The sequence below is a fragment of the Nicotiana tabacum genome, chromosome 12 (genome assembly GCF_000715075.1).
Source record: "Nicotiana tabacum cultivar K326 chromosome 12, ASM71507v2, whole genome shotgun sequence".
In the NCBI taxonomy this organism is placed as follows: domain Eukaryota; kingdom Viridiplantae; phylum Streptophyta; class Magnoliopsida; order Solanales; family Solanaceae; genus Nicotiana; species Nicotiana tabacum.
The window spans coordinates 35,361,322-35,379,087 of record NC_134091.1 but is presented as its reverse complement, the minus strand read 5'-3'; the positions used below and the strand labels follow the sequence as shown (position 1 = coordinate 35,379,087).

General features: G+C 36.6%; 1 protein-coding gene across 1 annotated transcript; it reads left to right on the top strand.

Moving 5' to 3' along the window:
- Nucleotides 1-3,725: 3,725 nt before the first annotated feature.
- Nucleotides 3,726-6,064, top strand: LOC142167092 (uncharacterized). Its single transcript, XM_075227248.1, has 4 exons — nt 3,726-4,044; nt 4,383-4,495; nt 4,581-5,214; nt 5,424-6,064. Exons 1-4 carry the CDS (start codon nt 3,726-3,728, stop codon nt 6,062-6,064), a joined length of 1,707 nt encoding a protein of 568 aa, XP_075083349.1.
- Nucleotides 6,065-17,766: the final 11,702 nt, after the last annotated feature.

The window sequence follows — 17,766 nt, the reverse complement described above, 5'->3', positions numbered from 1 at the left end:
ACCTCGCATGGCTCTAGTGTACTTTTCTTAACATGGGCATCATCAACAGAAATATGCTCGAATGATTGGCTCTCCACTTTTAGCTCCTCAATTTGGCGTATAAGCTCCTTTTCAGCTTCTGACAACTCATTACTATTTTGTTGGGCGATAGACGCAACAACCTTTGCATTTAATTTATCTTGCAAGTCGTGAATAGTAGTGACAAATTTATAGATCCCTTATCCCAATTTAGATCTTCCCTCTATAAAGTGTCTCATCCCATCAGTAAGTTCCTCATGTTGAGCTTCATATATTTCTAACTTTTCAGCCTGTTCTGCCAGCCAAGTTTGGCTCAAAATCTCCTCTTTTTCAAAAATTTTCTCTTGCTGGTACTCGCTCTCTTCATTCAATTCTTCCATATTGGCCTTCATTCTTGTGATTGCTGCCCTCATTCTTTTCATATCTTTTTTGAGTTCATCCTGTTGCTCTGCTACTTGCCTCAGAATATCCCTAATATATGCATCAGGCTCCATATCCTGCACTTCATTGCCCCTATCAAACTCAGAAATATCATTAGAAAGATCATAATAAGGGCTCAGAGAAGGATGAACAAAATTAGGACAACCATCCCAATGGCCATCTTGACCACCACACATATTACAAATATTCCACTCAAAGGATTGAGATTGTGCGCACAACTCGCTCCTGGGAACATTCTAATAATTTTTCCACCAGTGGGGTCCTCCACAATATGGACAAGGATTATCAAAATAAGAATAACCATCATTCGAATAATTTTTATTCCAAGATGCCATGCTAAAATAAATAAAAAATACTAACTAAAATAAAATAATAAAAAAAACATGAATAGATAAAAAAAATGTCTAATCTAGAAAAATAGCAAATTTCTAAGTCCCCGGCAACGGCGCCAAAAACTTGTTGCGAGCAAACACACTCACGCAAGTATACGCGATCGTCAAGTAATAAAGTGACTAAAAGTCGGATGTCGAACCCACGAGGACTTATGATTAACTATTAACTAAATTAGACTATCCCAATTATCTAAACAAGAATTAAATCTAAAAGTATTTTATTCTAAACTAATTAAATAAGAAAAATATAAATAATAAACTTTGAACAGAGAAAGAACAGATTTTAATGATATCAATGTAATGAAAACGATCTAGGGTTATGGGCTATCTAACAATCCTATTGTATTCTTCAATTGAATTGACCGACTAATTTATCTAGCTTATTGGTTGACAGGGTTAATGCTCATAAGAATCTGTCGAGTTCTTACTCGCCTATTCAAGCTAACCTAACGCCTATATGTCTATGGAGTTAGAATCAACAAGAACGCATTTATAATTCCTGTAAATCAACCAAGCAAGGTAATTAGGTATATGTCTATCCTAACTACGAATCCGTTCCCCGATGCCCGAGTTCAAGAACTTGCCCTACTCAATCCTATATGCAATATAGAATTCCCACTTTCGAGTTCAATTCTAGATTCGTAGATAGTATTCAATTGGTGATCAAGCAATTAAATAATTAAGCGCAAGATTGAATAAATAAACTAATATGATAAATCAAGAAGTCAAAATCAATATCCGAATAACAATAGTCATGAAAGAACCACAACCCTAGAACGTGAAGTTTAGCTCCATATAGACATGGTAGCCAAACAACAAATCATATAAAGAAACATAAAAATTACTAAGTTTGGTGGGAGAAAGATGGAACTTGATGAATTCCGGCCTCCACAGCTTTGTCGTGGCTTTTTTCCCCCTTCCCAATATGTTAGATGACCTAAAAGAGGCGTTTTTGGCTTATATATTGCGTACCAAAGTCGTGGGCCAAAGTTCTCCTATTTCTAATCCAAATCAGCTTCAGGGATTGATGCTAGGGTGGATGCGTCGCATCCACCTCGTCCTCCACTTCTCAGCTTCGCATGCTAGGGTGGATGCTTCGCATCCACCCTTTGTTCCTCCATTTTTTAACTTTGCATGTGAGGGTGGACGCGACGCATCCACCATTCTCTTCTACTTCCCAGTCTCGGATGCTATGGCGGACGCTATGGGCTGACTTCACTGCTAAGGGTGCACGAAAGATGTAGTTTTTCTAGGTTGGATGCGACGCATCCAACCCTTCTTCCTCTGGCTAGACCACCCTTTCTTTATATTTTGCACTCCAAATACCTTAAATCGTCACACATAACTTAATTAGTCATAAAACCAATAATTAAACCATGTTGGGAATTTTAAAGATCAAATAACATCAAGAAGTAGTTAAAATATGGGTAAAGTAACATCAACACATATCGAAATATGCCAAACATCACTGACTCTGAAGAGAAACTAGGAGGTAGCACCTAGAGAATTGACAAGAGCTTTGACTTCCTACAATGCTTAATTGATTGAGCCATGCAAGATACAGGCTTTGTGGGAAATAAGTTCACTTGGTGTAGTAATAGGGGAGAACATAATACTATTTGGAATAGATTGGATAGAATGGTATTTAATGCTGAATGGTTTGACTTATATGGTAGGACCATCGTTAACCACTTGGCTAGTGCCTGCTATGATCATACTCCCTTACTTGCTCAATTTAGCGCTCCATATGAACTATTTGTGAGGTACTTTAAGTTCCTCAACATATGGACTGAACATAAAGACTTCCTAGAGGTCATTAAAAATATTTGGGAAGTTGAATATTCACGCAATGCTATGTGGAATCTTCATCAAAAACTGAAGTTGATAGCTTTTAAGCTTAGTACATAGTCCAAAGAAGCCTTTGGAGATATTTATGAGGAATCCAAAAAGTTGGAAATAGAGTTGATCAGGTTAGAGAATCTGATGATTTCTGATAACGATGGGGCTAACAGAACCAATCTTAACAAAACTAGAGTTGATTACATGAGGTACCTCAAACTCCAAGACTTTATCCTTAGGCAAAAGGCCAGAGTGAAGTGGTTTACAGATGGAGATACTAATTCGGCCTATTTTCATAGTGTCATTAAAGATAGGAGAAGGATATTGAGAATCAACAAAATTCAGGATGAACATCACCAATGGGTAGAAGGGACCAAGGGGGTATCTAAAGCTGCAATTAGGTACTTCCAGGGAATGTTTTGAGAGAAACCTGATCATAATGACTTCTCTGATCTGGATGCCATTGAACCCATGATCACTGAAGATATAAACAATGAGCTAATTGTTATTCCTTCTATGGAGGAGGTAAAGACGCGTGTATTCTCAATGGATCCTAACAGTGCACCTGGGCCCGATGAATTTACTGCTAAGTTTTTCCAGGTGGCCTGGGACTTTGATGCGCCAACCTTAGTCTTGGCCTTAAATTCTTTCTTTTGTGGGGATATTCTACCCAAGTGGCTCACTCACACTTGTATAATTATGTTGCCCAAAGTATCCTCTCACCGGCATTTTAATGATATAAGACCTATTAGCTTGTGTAATGTTGTGAGCAAGATTTTTGCTAAACTTCTCAATTCTAGATTGTCAAAGCTACTACCTAATCTTATTAGTGGGAACCAAAGTGGTTTTGTTAAAGTTAGGTCTATAACTGAAAATATTCTACTTGCTCAGGAAATCATTCAAGATATTGCGAAGCCCAATAAATATGGCAATGTTGTGTTGAAATTGGATATGGCTACAGCTTATGATAGAGTTTCTAGACCTTTTTTATGTGTTTTGATGAGAAGATTGGGGTTTAATGAAATATGAATTGACATGATCTTTAGGCATGTCTTTAGTAATTGGTATTCTCTACTTGTCAATGGTAATAGACAAGGATTCTTCAAGTCTGAAAGAGGACTTAGGGAAGGAGACCACATTCCCCCTTCCCTTTTTGTCCTATGTGTTGAATTTCTTTCCAGAAAATTACATGATGTATCTATTCATAGAGAATTCACTGGATTCTACATGAATAAGAAGGGTCCTATAATTAATCACCTTGCATATGTTGATGATGTTATTCTCTTTTCTATTGGGTGCAAGAAATCCTTGGATATGCTTATGAAGGCACTATCAGTATACGAGAAAGTTTCGGGTTAGTTAGTGAATAAATAGAAGTCTTGTATCATATTGGCTCCTAATGCAACTGCAGATTTAATTCAAAGGGTAATAGATATCATAAGAATGGAACCAAGGAACTACCTATCAAGTACCTTGGCTACCCCTATATGTTGGGAGGAAAAAGATAGTTATTTTCTCTAACTTGATCACCAAAATATTGCAAAGGATATCAGGATGGCATGCCAAACTTTTGTCCACGGGTGGTAGAGCTTTATTGATCAGACATGTCTTGCTTTATTTGCTAATTCATCTCCTAGCGGTCATACAACCTCACAAGGGAGTCTTACATCAGATAGAAAGGATGTTTGCCAGACTCTTTTGGGGAGGTTCAGATGAGAAGAGAACATTTCACTGGGCTTCCTGGGATAGTTTATGCTTCCCATACAGTGAGGGAAGAGTTAATTTCAGAAAATTACAAGATACATGTAATTCTTTCACAACAAAGCAGTGATAGAATTTAAGGACCGACTATTCACTATGGAAGAAGTTTCTTATGAGTAAGTACTGCAGAGATCACATCCTCTGATCAAAAAATGGTATTCTGGGCTGTCCAATTCCTGGAATGCTATGTGTAATATTAAAAGTAAGGTGGATATGCACATATTATGGAAGGTTGGGAAAAGGGACATTGCCTTTTGGTTTGATAACTGGACCAATCTTGGTCCACTATGCAATTTTCTACCAGAAGGAAGCAAGCCTGTGAACATTAAACTCTCTGAAGTACTAGTGAATGATCAATGGTGGTGGGGAGGCTGGGATAGCCTAATGCCTGAATATATAATGGAAACCATTGACTCTATGAAGCTCAAACTGAGACCTGCTGAACCGTGTGTCTCAGTTTGGACTGTTGATGAGAAAGGTACCTTCTCTGTGGCTTCAGCTGTGCACTTATTTAGAAGGAAAAAGCAAAATTCACGGATTGATTCAAAGACTTGGCAGAAACAAGTGCCATTCAAAATGAGTTTTATTGTTTGGAGGGCCTTGAGGGATAAAATCCCATCTGGTGCAAGAATTCTCAGGATGGAGTTCTCTATTTATTCTAGTTGTTGTTGTTGTAGAATTCCTGACCTTGAAACAATAGATCACCTCTTTTGTTCTGGAGCTTATGCTCAAGAAGTATGGAGAATTATATGTGGCCCTAGAGGTATTCCCTATATAGGAGTGTCCTTTTGGAAACTATTGTTAAATTGGTGGAGGCTTAAAGCTCATAACCCAGTTGAAGCTCTTCTATTGAACTGTTTACCTATCGTCACAACATGGGAAATTTGGAAAGCCATGTGTGGAGTCAAATATGGTTCCGAGAGAATTAATGTGAGGAAGGCCATATCTATTATCTATTTCTGCATCTCTCAGGCGGTGAATACTCAATTCCATATGTTCAGAATCAAGCCGAAATGGAACAACATCTCTCAATTATTCCATACAACTGTCTATTTCAAGAAGACTATCATAACCAAGCGGAACAATCCCCCCGAACTGTTGTTAAGCTTAATTCCGATGGAAGTTGTAGGAATGGCTATTGTGGGGGAGGAGTAGTAGTAAGAGACAGTATGGGGTGTTTGATCTATGCGTACATACTAAACTTAGGTCCTGGAACTAGTAACTGGGCAGAAGCAATGTTCTTGTTATTTGGCATCAAGTGGTGTATTAAGAGTGGTTTCAACAATATCTTGGCAGAAAGTAATTCCAAACTCTTGGTGGATTGGGTTAATGGAAGCAATTGCACACCATGGAGAGTAGCATATCAAGTTAATGAGCTTAGAAGATTGAGGGGACATAAATTTCTTAATCTGAATCATTGTTTCAGGGAAAGCAATCAAGTTGCTGATAAACTGGCATCTTTGAGCCATGATTCATTACAAACTCAAGTGTTCTTGTCGTTTGTTGATTTACCAACACAAGTAAGAGGTATTATGAACATGGATAGGTGGAAATTACCTACAATTCGAATTGCTGATAAAAGAATAGCAGAGATTCCCTTCGAGCCCCCTTGAAGCATGTTGCTGATTGTAGTTGTAGGAGTTTTTATAAGAATGTCCTTTTATAGGATGGATACTTTTTGTCTACTTGTATGTAAGGTCTAAGTATCCACCCCCTTATGTAATGCTGCATCTCTTTTGTCACAAGGATAGTAGAGGCTTCCTTTCAGTTTAGACCAGGGTAATTGTTTGATTTAAAACATCACCCTCAACTCTTTGTACTTCCTTTTGATTATGATGAATAAAGACAACCAATTTAATTTTTTTTTTAAAAAGTACTTATTTGACTCAAGTGGGCCATGTCAGAAGGAACATAGATGTCATGCTTTTGTAGCAAGTTATATTATTGTGGAATTCATTACGTATATAATCAATCTCTTTAACCCAAAGGTTGAATCACTGGTAACTTAAGAAAATGTTCAAAGTGTTCAAAAGGAAAGGAAGAGAGGAACGATTTTGGAATTAACTAAGCTAGGCAACTTTAAAGTTTTGACAGGCAACTAATATTGCAATTTGACGCAAGAGCATGTATGACCATTTGATGTTTACTACAAGCCTTGCCTTTCAGATTCAACGAGTGTAAACCCGACAAGTCTTGAAGTAGGGGGCATTTGTAGGCATATAAATTTTATTAAAATTAAATCCATAAAATAATGTGGACTATATTTTAAATTCAAGATATTAGTTCAAATAAATCTTTTGGGCTAATGTAATTGGATTAATTATATAAGTCTAATTTAATTGGGTTACAAATGATGAACTCACTTCATTAAGCCCAATATGTCATCTTCCTAGAGGCTCAATTTGGTGCCACGTGTCAAATGACGTGGCGCGCCAAGTCAAACGGAAGAGCCAATAGCATCATGCCACGTGTCAAAATGACAAGGCATGCCAAGTCACATTAAAAAGGCCAATGAAATCACGCCACATGTGCAAGTGACATGTTCTGGCCAATCAAATGCGGCTTTGTCACTCTTCAATCTGATTGGTCGGAAAGAGTTTGTTCTTATCATAACTCTTCCCTCCCACAACTATATATTGGGGTTTTCATAACTCAGAAAAAACACCAGAAGTTATAACAAGAAGAGACAAGGGAGCTCGTGCATCAAAGGCCACAATTCTCTGCAAATTGCAAGTGTTCAAGCATTCAAGCACTTCAACACAAATTTCAAGTATTCAAGATCAAGAACGAAGTCAAATTAAATACAAGGCGTTCAAGATCAAGGCTACTTGTTCGTGATACAATTCGTGGTAACAATCAAAGTGTTCGTGACGGATAAATCAAATTCAAATTCAAGATCAAGCTCAAAGGCCCTTGAATTTATATTGAAAAAGTAGAATCAGAGGAACCATAGAGATTGTAACACTCAAACTATTTGAAATCAAATACTACGATTGTTCCAATACTTTTCGGTCTTGATTTTATTTTCTGGACGCAAATTTATTGCCTACAATATAAACATGTTCCAAAAAAAGAAAAAACTGAAATAAAAATTTAATGCGTTAACTGTGGTACTTGAATCCCAATACACATTTTGGGATGTCGAATCAAAAATTGTTTGCACATAGGTATTTTGATCCTCCTTTCATAATTTAAAAATCACTCCATCCGGTAAAATATATGTCTTATTAACTTTTGAAATTTGATATTTTGGAAAACAGAGTTTCATCTTTTTTCCTTAACATTTTTACCATTTTCTTTTGTGCTTGTTTCTTCCTATTTAATGTATCTTTTCTTTTGACCAAAACAAAATAAGGAAAAAACAGTTGTCACATGGGCTCTTCGAGATTCAGTAGACATTCTATTTAAAAACTTTTGACAAAAAGAATGTGTAATAAATATTTCGAGTTTAATATGACACAACTCACGTAAATCAACATATGTGAACTTGAATAAAAATCATAAATTAGAAGGGAGAAATTTTAAGAAGAGAAAAAATTTCTAATGTAAAAATTGGAGATATAAACTTGAGATGTCAACCCCTTTTTTTCTTCCTCTAACGCCTTTTCCTCTTAAGGCATTTTCCTTAGTTTTGTGTTTCCTAATAATTGGTATGAACTGTTGATACTTTTGGCATCTTTTTTCATTTCTATCGCATTCTTTTCCTCCAAACCCAGCAGCCCAAAACTCATCTCTTTTCCTAAAATCACGAAGTACAACTATTAATTTCACATGACAATATTTACCTTTTTAACTCCCTCATATTCCACTATGTCTAAATTCTGGGCGAATACCTACTTTCATGATCGGTTAATAGCAAACTTTCATAACGTGCGAGAAATCAACGAAAAATTAAGTAGAGATGGAGAAGTACATGATTTATTGCTAGACTAAGTACAAATAACATATTCTTGCTTGTCATAAATGTTAGCTTGATGATACAGAAGAATATACATAGAAATCAAATGGAAAGAAGTCTTGCAATACTCAAAGCAATTACCCATGAACTACTAAAATTTTTCCTGAGTTGCTGCCTTCAATTCCATTGATATCTTCCTCACATTTGGAATGGGATAAGTTGCATGATATGATTGGGATCTCTTTCTATGTCATTGTTGATTTCCTTGGATGATGTTTGGCTTGGATTTGCGCGGTTGGAGAGCTAGATCGAGGTTTTTATGCGATTTGAGGTTGAAGACTAGCCCAGATTAGTTAAGTAACTTGTGTAAACTTGGATTTGAGAGTAATTTCCGGTTGGTTATGGTATTTGTTATGTAGCAAAAATGACGTATATGCAAGGTGACGAACATATATGCGTGCACTGTGACACATACTTTGAGGAAGGGATGATGAACATATTAACCCTTTATTTATTTTCTTTATTCTCAACATCTTATTATTTATAGCTCTTTTAAATTGCCATTGTTGATGTTGTATCCCGAAAACCTATCTATAAAATATGCTATAGTTCAGGAGAGATGTGGTGTGTATACTGTGGCTGAGGCAGAATTTCCGTTAAGGGGGTTCAAAAAAGAAAACAGTTAGGAAATTAAAAGAGACAGTAGCTAGTAGAACTTAACCTATGATCTCACAAAAGTTTTGAACCCCTTAACCACTAAGTATATTTTTGGGCTATGTCAAAGGAATTCAAAACATAATATATAGAGATAAAAAACTAATTTTGCTTTATATATATAGTGTTATTTCTCGGCGAATGGGGTTCGGCCCCCCTAAATCCGCTCGTGTGTATGAGGATGCTTGCGAAGGAGTCTCAAAAGACATGCCCATACGCCCCTCAACAAAGTCACACGCCCATCTTTCTTGATGTGCTGCGGAACCAAGTGTTCAACAGTGAATTTTAGTTCCCCTTACAAGCAACCTTTTCGCGTTGTTAAAGATGAATCCCGCGGCAACATGTTTACCAAGAACATATACGATTGAATTTGATAAAATCTGGAATTCCCTTTATTTTTTTAATCATTTTAAACTAACTTAATTAGATTATCAATAAATTCATTTGTTAAAACTTAATATTATTGTAACCAATAAATATGAAATTTATCACATGCTAATTATCTGTTAGTTTTGTCACACCTCTTTTTTCCAGAGAGGATATGGAGTTTTTCCAATTAAAGTGACATTAATCGAAATGAGATTATTTATTTGATCAGAGTCGCCACTTGGAATAATTTGTGGTGTCCTAAGTCACCGGTTTATGTTAAATTCCAAATCGAAAAAATTTGACTCTATTTAAAGTCTGCGAAAACCAGAAGACCGGGTAAGGAATTCTGTTAACCCAGGAGAAGGTGTGAGGCACTCCCAAGTTCCGTGGTTTTAGCACGGTCGCTCAATTATTAATAACTGGCTTAATTATCTGATTTAATACATATTTGAAGCCAATGGTACATTTTTACGTTTTAACCGCTTTTAATTATTTATGGAATTATTTCTGGAACAAGTCACGATGTCGTGCACTTGTCGTTTTGATACACATTACAAACCGCACCACATGAAATGCACCCGCGATTTATGACATTTTTATTTTTATTATTATTTAAAGTTATGGTCGAGTCACGTGAAACGCACACTCGAGTTGGGATTTATGAATTGTGACCATAGCCACGATGATTTATTAATCGCACTTAAAGCAAACTATGATGTTCAAGAGTTAACTAATTTTCTAAGTTTGAGATTGTTGTGAGGCCATGAATTATGGAGTACTTGAGCCGTTTAAGACGTGAAGATCCTTAAAATGTCACTGTGTCATTTTTCTGTGTTGTTACTAAGTGAGATTTGCAAAAGATGAAATTAATAATACAAGAGAAAAATGAAACAAACCACTCTGACCCAGCCTACAAGAACGCCATTTTAATATTATAAAAAACTAAGAAAAACTTGGACCTAAATACTTCAAAACAGACTCAGATATCAGACAAAATAAGCTTAAAAAATGCTTGGCTAAATTTGGACTCAAACAGAAATGGGATAACTCAAAGAGAAAATTCATGAACTTACTTCCAATTAGGAAACTAAAACAAAATTCACGGGGAGAACTAGCAGACATATGCTACTGACTCAAATTGAAAGGAGAATCTAAGAACATGTTATGAACATGATATGATACATACTAACGGATCCCAACAACGATGAATCAATTTGCACGAATAAAATGACTTCATCTTACTTCAAAAAAATCTAGGATATTATCCAAAGCTTATACCCATTTTAGAGTTTAAAAAAAAACTGAAGAAAGATAATTAAGCTAACATCTTATCGGTTCCTCAGAATACTAACCGAACATTTAACACAAATTAAGCATAATAGCTATGGAAAAATGGACATAAAAACATGCGTTCAACTTGTTATGACCAATCAACAGAAGAGACTTAAGAAGAAAATTAATACAACTAATGTAATTCAAACCAAAAAATTAAACGAACCTCCCAACTATCGCTAATTAATTTGCTCTATATTGGCTCATCTGAGGCTTAACTCACATAAATAAGATTAAAACAAAGACTATAGGAGTAGAGATTAACCTGTTAAGTGCTTCTCTTTTAATATATAAAGAAAGTTTCTGCAACAGATTCAACAAAAGGAAGGCCCGAAGAAAATATAGCAACCACATGAAGCAGGAACCGCGAACTCAGACCGAGAAACAATCTCGAACGGAAACTCCGAATCGAATACCCACTTCAACTTGAATCCATTCTTGAAACCAAATTCCGAAATTGAGAAGATGAAAGTAAAGGAAAGAAAAAACAGAATATATTTTCTTTTTTATATTTTTCTTGAAAATTTGACTTAAGCTCAAAATCTAGAAGAAGCCACAAAATCAGAAGATCTATCCGAAAATCTCCCCATTTTCCCCGTCTCGAAAATGCTCCCCCCCCCTTTAAATACTCGATACTAGAATCTTCTATTCCCCTTCCCCAAGAAATTCGAAAAATCCAAAAAAAAAAGAAGAAAAATCTCTCTGAAATCAACAAGCCTCAAGATAGATGGATGAAGAGGATTAAACATTTATTAATCCCACAGCTCCCATCCCTCCTTCGTTTGTTAAAGAGAGATAAACCACGTGAGATGAGAGAATGGGAAATATTCGGGGTTGTTATGTGTCATGCCGCGTGGAGGGAAGAGAGAGGAGTGACGGGAAAATAAACTCGCGCTGAAAAAGAAAACTTCCAGTGAGATTGAGTTGCGGCAATGGTGTGGGGTGGGTGGTGCAGCCGATTTGGAAATTAGATTAGGTTTAGGGTTTGATGAATATTTTTTTTTATATATGATGGTGAGGAAATAATATTGGCCATTAGATGGGGGAGGGAGAGATGGCTAAGATTTAGAGGGAAGATGAGGCGGGTCAGGGAATTGAAAGATGGGAAGTGGGTTGCTGAGGTTAAAATGGTATTGGGCTCTTAGAGGCTGGTCCGATTTGGGCCATCTATTTGGACTTCTTGAATTAAGCCAAGACGAAAGTTAGCCCCAAAATTTAATTCTCTTTGCAAAAATAAGATCAAAAACAAAACACTACTAAAAACTAATGAACTTTAACTACAACAAAACTCATATTAAAATGAAACTATTCTTGTATATATATTTTTGATTTTTAAATACTGAGATAATAAAATTAAACTAATAAAGTGGTAATAAAATGGATTAAAAATCTATCATAACACAAGTAAATATTTTAAAAATACTAAAAATAAATTTAAAAATTGTGCGGGTCAAAAATTACGTGCTTACATCTGCCCCTCTTTGCTTGAAAATACGAATAGTTTTCGGAGCAAAGAACAATAAGCAACGTAATTAATTTATGACCCGACGCTTATTCAAAACGAAATAAAGATGGACAAAAGATTGTGATCGAGGCCTGGTATCTGAACTGCCTACATATCCTTGGCTATAAAGAAATCAGGCCACGTGTAGTTCATAAGTGAATGAAATGATTGAGTATGTGGAGAGGATGAGAGAGTCGAGTGAGGTACCGTTCGAGGCTCCGGTCTGCGGTCCCTGCCATTACACCATAAATTGAAAGCAAAAATATACAGCAAAAATAAAAGAAAAATACAAGATCCTATCTACTTCTTGTCTTGTATATTCCTTGAATCTCTACTTGATCCTTCAACATGAAACTAAAAATTCACCCCATTCTTCAAGTGGGCATTCTGCTGACTTGAATTTGAAGAAAACTGGAAGTTGACCCTATTCTTCAAGCGGGCACCCTGCTGCTTGTACTTGAAATAACCTTGAACTTGCGGTAGACTTGAGCTTGCAAACCTTGTTCTTCAGGCAGCTCGTGCTACTTCTGATTTGAACTGAAAAAAATTGGAGATTAACCCTATTCTTCAGGCGGGCTCCTGATGCCTCTTTAACTTAAACTTGAAAATTAAAAGTTGACCCCGTTCTTCAGGCGGGCTCCTGATGCTCCTGACTCGAACTCTAAGTGAATTCTAAAATGACTTCCCTCGCTCTCCCGGTGGGCGCCTGCTAATGCCTTAAACTTGAAATAAATTCTCTCATTCTCCAGGTGGACGCCTGCCAATGACTTGAACTTGAAATATTCCTTCATTCTCCAGGTGGGCGCCTGCCAATGACTTGAAACTTGAAATAAATTCCATCGTTCTCCAGGTGGGTGCCTGCCAATGCCTTGAACATTTAATAAATTCCCTCATTCTCCAGGTGGGTGCCTGCTAATGACTTGCAACTTAAAATGAATTCCCTCATTCTCCAGGTGGGCGCCTGCTAATGACTTGAACTTGAAATGAATTCCCTCGTTCTCCAAGTGAGTGCCTGCCAATAAATTAAAACTTGAAATAAATTTCCTCGTTCTCCAGGTGGGTGCCTGATGACTTAAAACTTGAAATAAATTCCCTCGTTCTCCAGGTGGGCGCCTGATGACTTAAAACTTGAAATAAATTCCCTCATTCTCCAGGTGGGCGCCTGCTGACTTAAAAACTTGAAATGAATTCCCTCGTTTTCCAGGTGGGTGCCTGATGTTGACTTAACACTTGAAATGAATTCCCTCATTCTCCAGGTGGGCGCCTGATTACTTACACTTGAAATGAATTCCCTCATTCTCCAGGTGGGTGCCTACCAATGACTTGATCTTTGAAAACTGATTTCTGAGATATTACCCCTCGTTCTCCAGGTGGGTGCCTGTAATCAAAACAAATAAAACAAATAAAATTTTCTGCCCCAGTTTGCACTAGGAAGATTTGTAAGTTGTTAGCAAAAGTGTAAATCACCTATGCTATCGATGAAGGATGCAATAATGATACTAGAACTAAAGACTCGACTAGGATGTGCGTCTCCTATGAGTAAAACCAAGAAATTATTTACTAGCAAATGCGTCTGCTAAAACTAAAACCTGAATGACCCAAACTTGGAAGTGTGTCTCCTAGGGGTGACACTTGAATGATCCAAACTAGGAAGTGCGTCTCCTAGAAGTGAAATCTCAATTTAGGAAGTGCGTCTCCTAAAAGAATGACCTGAAAGACCCAGACTAGGAAGTGCGTCTCCTAGGGGTGAAACTTGAACTAGGAAGTGCATCTCCTAAAAACTGAATATCTCAAACTAGGAAGTGCGTCTCCTAGATGTGAAATTGAGCCTGAGGAAAACTGTAAACTGATCTGGACTAGAATAAAAACTGACCATATTTTCCAGGCAGGACCCCTGAACTTAAAGAAAATTAAAGATTCTTCTCAACTAGGGGAATGCCTAGGAGGTATGGTTCTTCTCAACTAGGAAAAATGCCTAGGAGGTAATGATCTTCTCAATTAAGAAAATATCTGGGGAAATGAGATTCTCAAACAGCTTATGCTACAATTAAAACAACCACGTGATTTTTTTCTCTCTTTTTTTTTCTTTTTTTTTAAAAAAAAAAAAATAAAAAAATTGGTTGACTCCTGACTAACTTGTAAGCTGACTTTTAGTCATTGTTGTTTGATTGGCTTGTAGGGTTGATTTGCATTGGTTTCAAAGAAGGTCCAAAGTGATTTTCCCATGGGATTCGACCAAGTTTGTTCCCGCCACTTCACTTAAATTCCCAAAATTAATTCATTCGTTTTACTTGTATTGCCAAACAAGTTATTTCCCTTTCACTTGGATTGTCGAATTGAGCGTCTCTTCTCATTGATTGTCAAATTGATCACCTCCCTTCTTAATTTGGGACCTATTTGTGGCAAATTTGAAAATTCTTTCTTGCTGGTCTTGAGCAAAAGAAGAAGAGTAAATGCACAAGTAAAAATCAAAGAAAGTGGTGTATGATGAGATTCCACTGAGAAGAAAGAGAGCTTATCTAAATTGAAGAATAAGACAAAGGAATGTGACATTCATTTAGACCAATAACTTGATTTGTCCATCTTTCCAAACTTATTGACTTGTCAAATCCTTACCTGATGTTGAAGAGTTGGTCTACTTTTCTCCTCCAAATGTGCCGCAGACATTGCATGTTTTAATTAAAGACATTTTGTTGCATACATATCTCACCATTTCGACTTGTAGTGCCTCGATAGGTTTTCACCAACAAGTCTCTCTCATTTTCCTCTTTGCTCTCATTCAATGCCGCTTCCAATTCTTAGCTTGGCTAATTGACTACCCCTTCAATCGTATTGATTTTCCACAAAAATCTTGATAAGCTCACAACATGCTTGACTTGGCATTTTCAGGAATCGATCTGATAAGGACTTTTATTTGGACCGTAATGAAGGCTTTGGGACAGGGTGAAAAAGAAAGGACCGTATGGAGGCTCAAAATTATAATGACAGGGTTACTTTATTTACAACTTTTGGAATCCATTTTTAAAACTTTGCCCCAATTTTGAAACAAGAGAATTTGAGTTTTTTTTCTTCTTTTTCTTTTTCTTTTCTTTTTGAGATGGGATTTGTCAAGTGTCAGACTCTGTCGTAGTCTAGCTGAGTCTGTAAAGTTTTTTTTTATCATCGTACTTCCCATTTTGTATTTGAAAATCAAAAAAAAAGTTATAAATAAAAAAATTCAAAAAGATTTTTGTTTTTAGTTTATTTTGTCCATTGCTTTTCCAGAACTACGCTTGATCTGATTCTCACTGGATGTGAGATACGTATGCAACCTTTATCGGGTTCGATCTCTTTAGTTAAAGAAAAAAAAAGAAAAAAAAAGGTTTTCCAAAATAAAGATTGACTCGTGACAAGTTTGGAGTTGACCAAATACCATTCTAATTCTATTCAACCAAAAGCAATGTTGGCCAGAAATGACAACTCATATGCTTTCAAGACCATACCCATCTTCTTTCAATCCAACTTCACATCAAAAGATAACATAGACCATGTAACACTCGATACAAACTGTTACTTCCCTTCATGCCTTGACCCTTTTTGAACACTTCAAGGTCTTGATTAATTAAAAGGATTCATTGAGTTGATTCAAAATGGAGGATACCAATGCCCTTTGGCCTCAATTGCCAACAATAGCCTACGACCTTGTTTCAAAATCCCATCTCAAAAAGAAAAGATAAAGAAAAAGAAGAAAAAAAACTCAAATTCTCTTGTTTCAAAAATTGGGGCAAAGTTTTAAAAATAGATTCCAAAAGTTGTAAATAAAGTAACCCTGTCATTATAATTTTGAGCCTCCATGCGGTCCTTTCTTTTTCACCCTGTCCAAAAGCCTTCATTACGGTCCAAATAAAAGTCCTTATCAGATCGATTCTTGAAAATGCCAAGTCAAGCATGTTGAGAGCTTATCAAAATTTTTGTGAAAAATCAATACGATTGAAGGGGTAGTCAATTAGCCAAGCTAAGAATTGGAAGCGGCATTGAATGAGAGCAAATAGGAAAATGAGAGAGACTTGTTGGTGAAAACCTTTCGAGGCACTACAAGTCGAAATGGTGAGATATGTTTGCAACAAAATGTCTTTGATTAAAACATGGAATGTCTGCGGCACATTTGGAGGAGCAAAGTAGACCAACTCTTAAACATCAGGTAAGGATTTGACGAGTCAACAAGTTTGGAAAGATGGACAAATCAAGTTATTGGTCTAAATGCATGTCACATTCCTTTGTCTTATTCTTCAATTTAGATAAGCTCTCCTTCTTCTCAGTGGAATCTCATCATACACCACTTTCTTTGATTTTTACTTGTGCATTTATTCTTCTTCTTTTGCTCAAGACAAGCAAGAAAGAATTTTCAAATTTGCCACAAATAGGTCCCAAATTAGGAAGGGAGGTGATCAATTTGTCAATCAATGAGACGGGACGCTCAATTCGGCAATCCAAGTGAAAGGGAAATAACTTATTTGGCAATACAACTGAAACGAATGAATTAATATTAGGAATTTAAGTGAAGTGGCGGGAACAAACTTGGTCGAATCCCATGAGCAAATCACTTTGGACCTTCTTTGAAACCAATGCAAATCAACCCTACAAGCGAATCAAACAACAATGATTAAAAGTCAGCTTACAAGTTAGTCAGGAGTCAACCAATTTTTTTATTTTTTTAAAAAATAAAATAAAAAGAAAAACAAAGAGAGGAAAAAATCACGTGGTTGTTTTAATTGAAGCATAAGCTGTTTGAGAATCTCATTTCCCCCCAGATATTTTCCTAGTTGAAAAGAATCTTTAGTTTTCTTTAAGTTCAGAGGTCCCGCCTGAAAAATAGGGTCAGTTTTTATTCTAGTCAAGATCAGTTTACAGTTTTTCTTAGGCTCAATTTCACATCTAGGAGACGCACTTCCTAGTTTGAGGTATTCAGTTTTTAGGAGATGCACTTCCTAGTTTAAGTTTCACCCCTAGGAGACGCACTTTCTAGTCTGGGTCTTTCAGGTCATTCTTTTAGGAGACGCACTTCCTAAATTGAGATTTCACTTCTAGGAGACGCACTTCCTAGTTTGGATCATTCAAGTGTCACCCCTAGGAGACACACTTCCAAGTTTAGGTCATTCAGGTTTTAGTTTTAGCAGACGCGTTTGCTAGTAAACAATTTCTTGGTTTTACTCACAGGAGACACACATCCTAGTCGAGTCTTTAGTTCTAGTATCATCATTGCATCCTTCATCGATAGCATAGGTGATTTACACTTTTGCTATCAATTCACAAATCTTCCTAGTGCAAACTGGGGCATGAAAGTTTGTTTGTTTTGATTGCAGGCACCCACCTGGAGAACGAGGGGTAATATCTCATAAATCAGTTTTCAAAGTTCAAGTCATTGGCAGCCGCCCACCTGGAGAATGAGGGAATTCATTCAAATCTTAAGTCATTAGCAGGCGCCCACCTGGAGAACGAGGGAATTCATTTTAAGTTCA

What these genes read in the sequence shown, in the direction of transcription:
- LOC142167092 (XM_075227248.1), top strand. Translation starts at nt 3,726, where the DNA reads ATGATCTTTAGGCATGTCTTTAGTAATTGGTATTCTCTACTTGTCAAT. An exon ending in CAGAAAATTACAAGATACAT is followed by an intron (nt 4,496 to 4,580) that starts GTAATTCTTTCA and finishes TAAGTACTGCAG; the next exon opens with AGATCACATCCTCTGATCAA. An exon ending in AATTATATGTGGCCCTAGAG is followed by an intron (nt 5,215 to 5,423) that starts GTATTCCCTATA and finishes TGCATCTCTCAG; the next exon opens with GCGGTGAATACTCAATTCCA.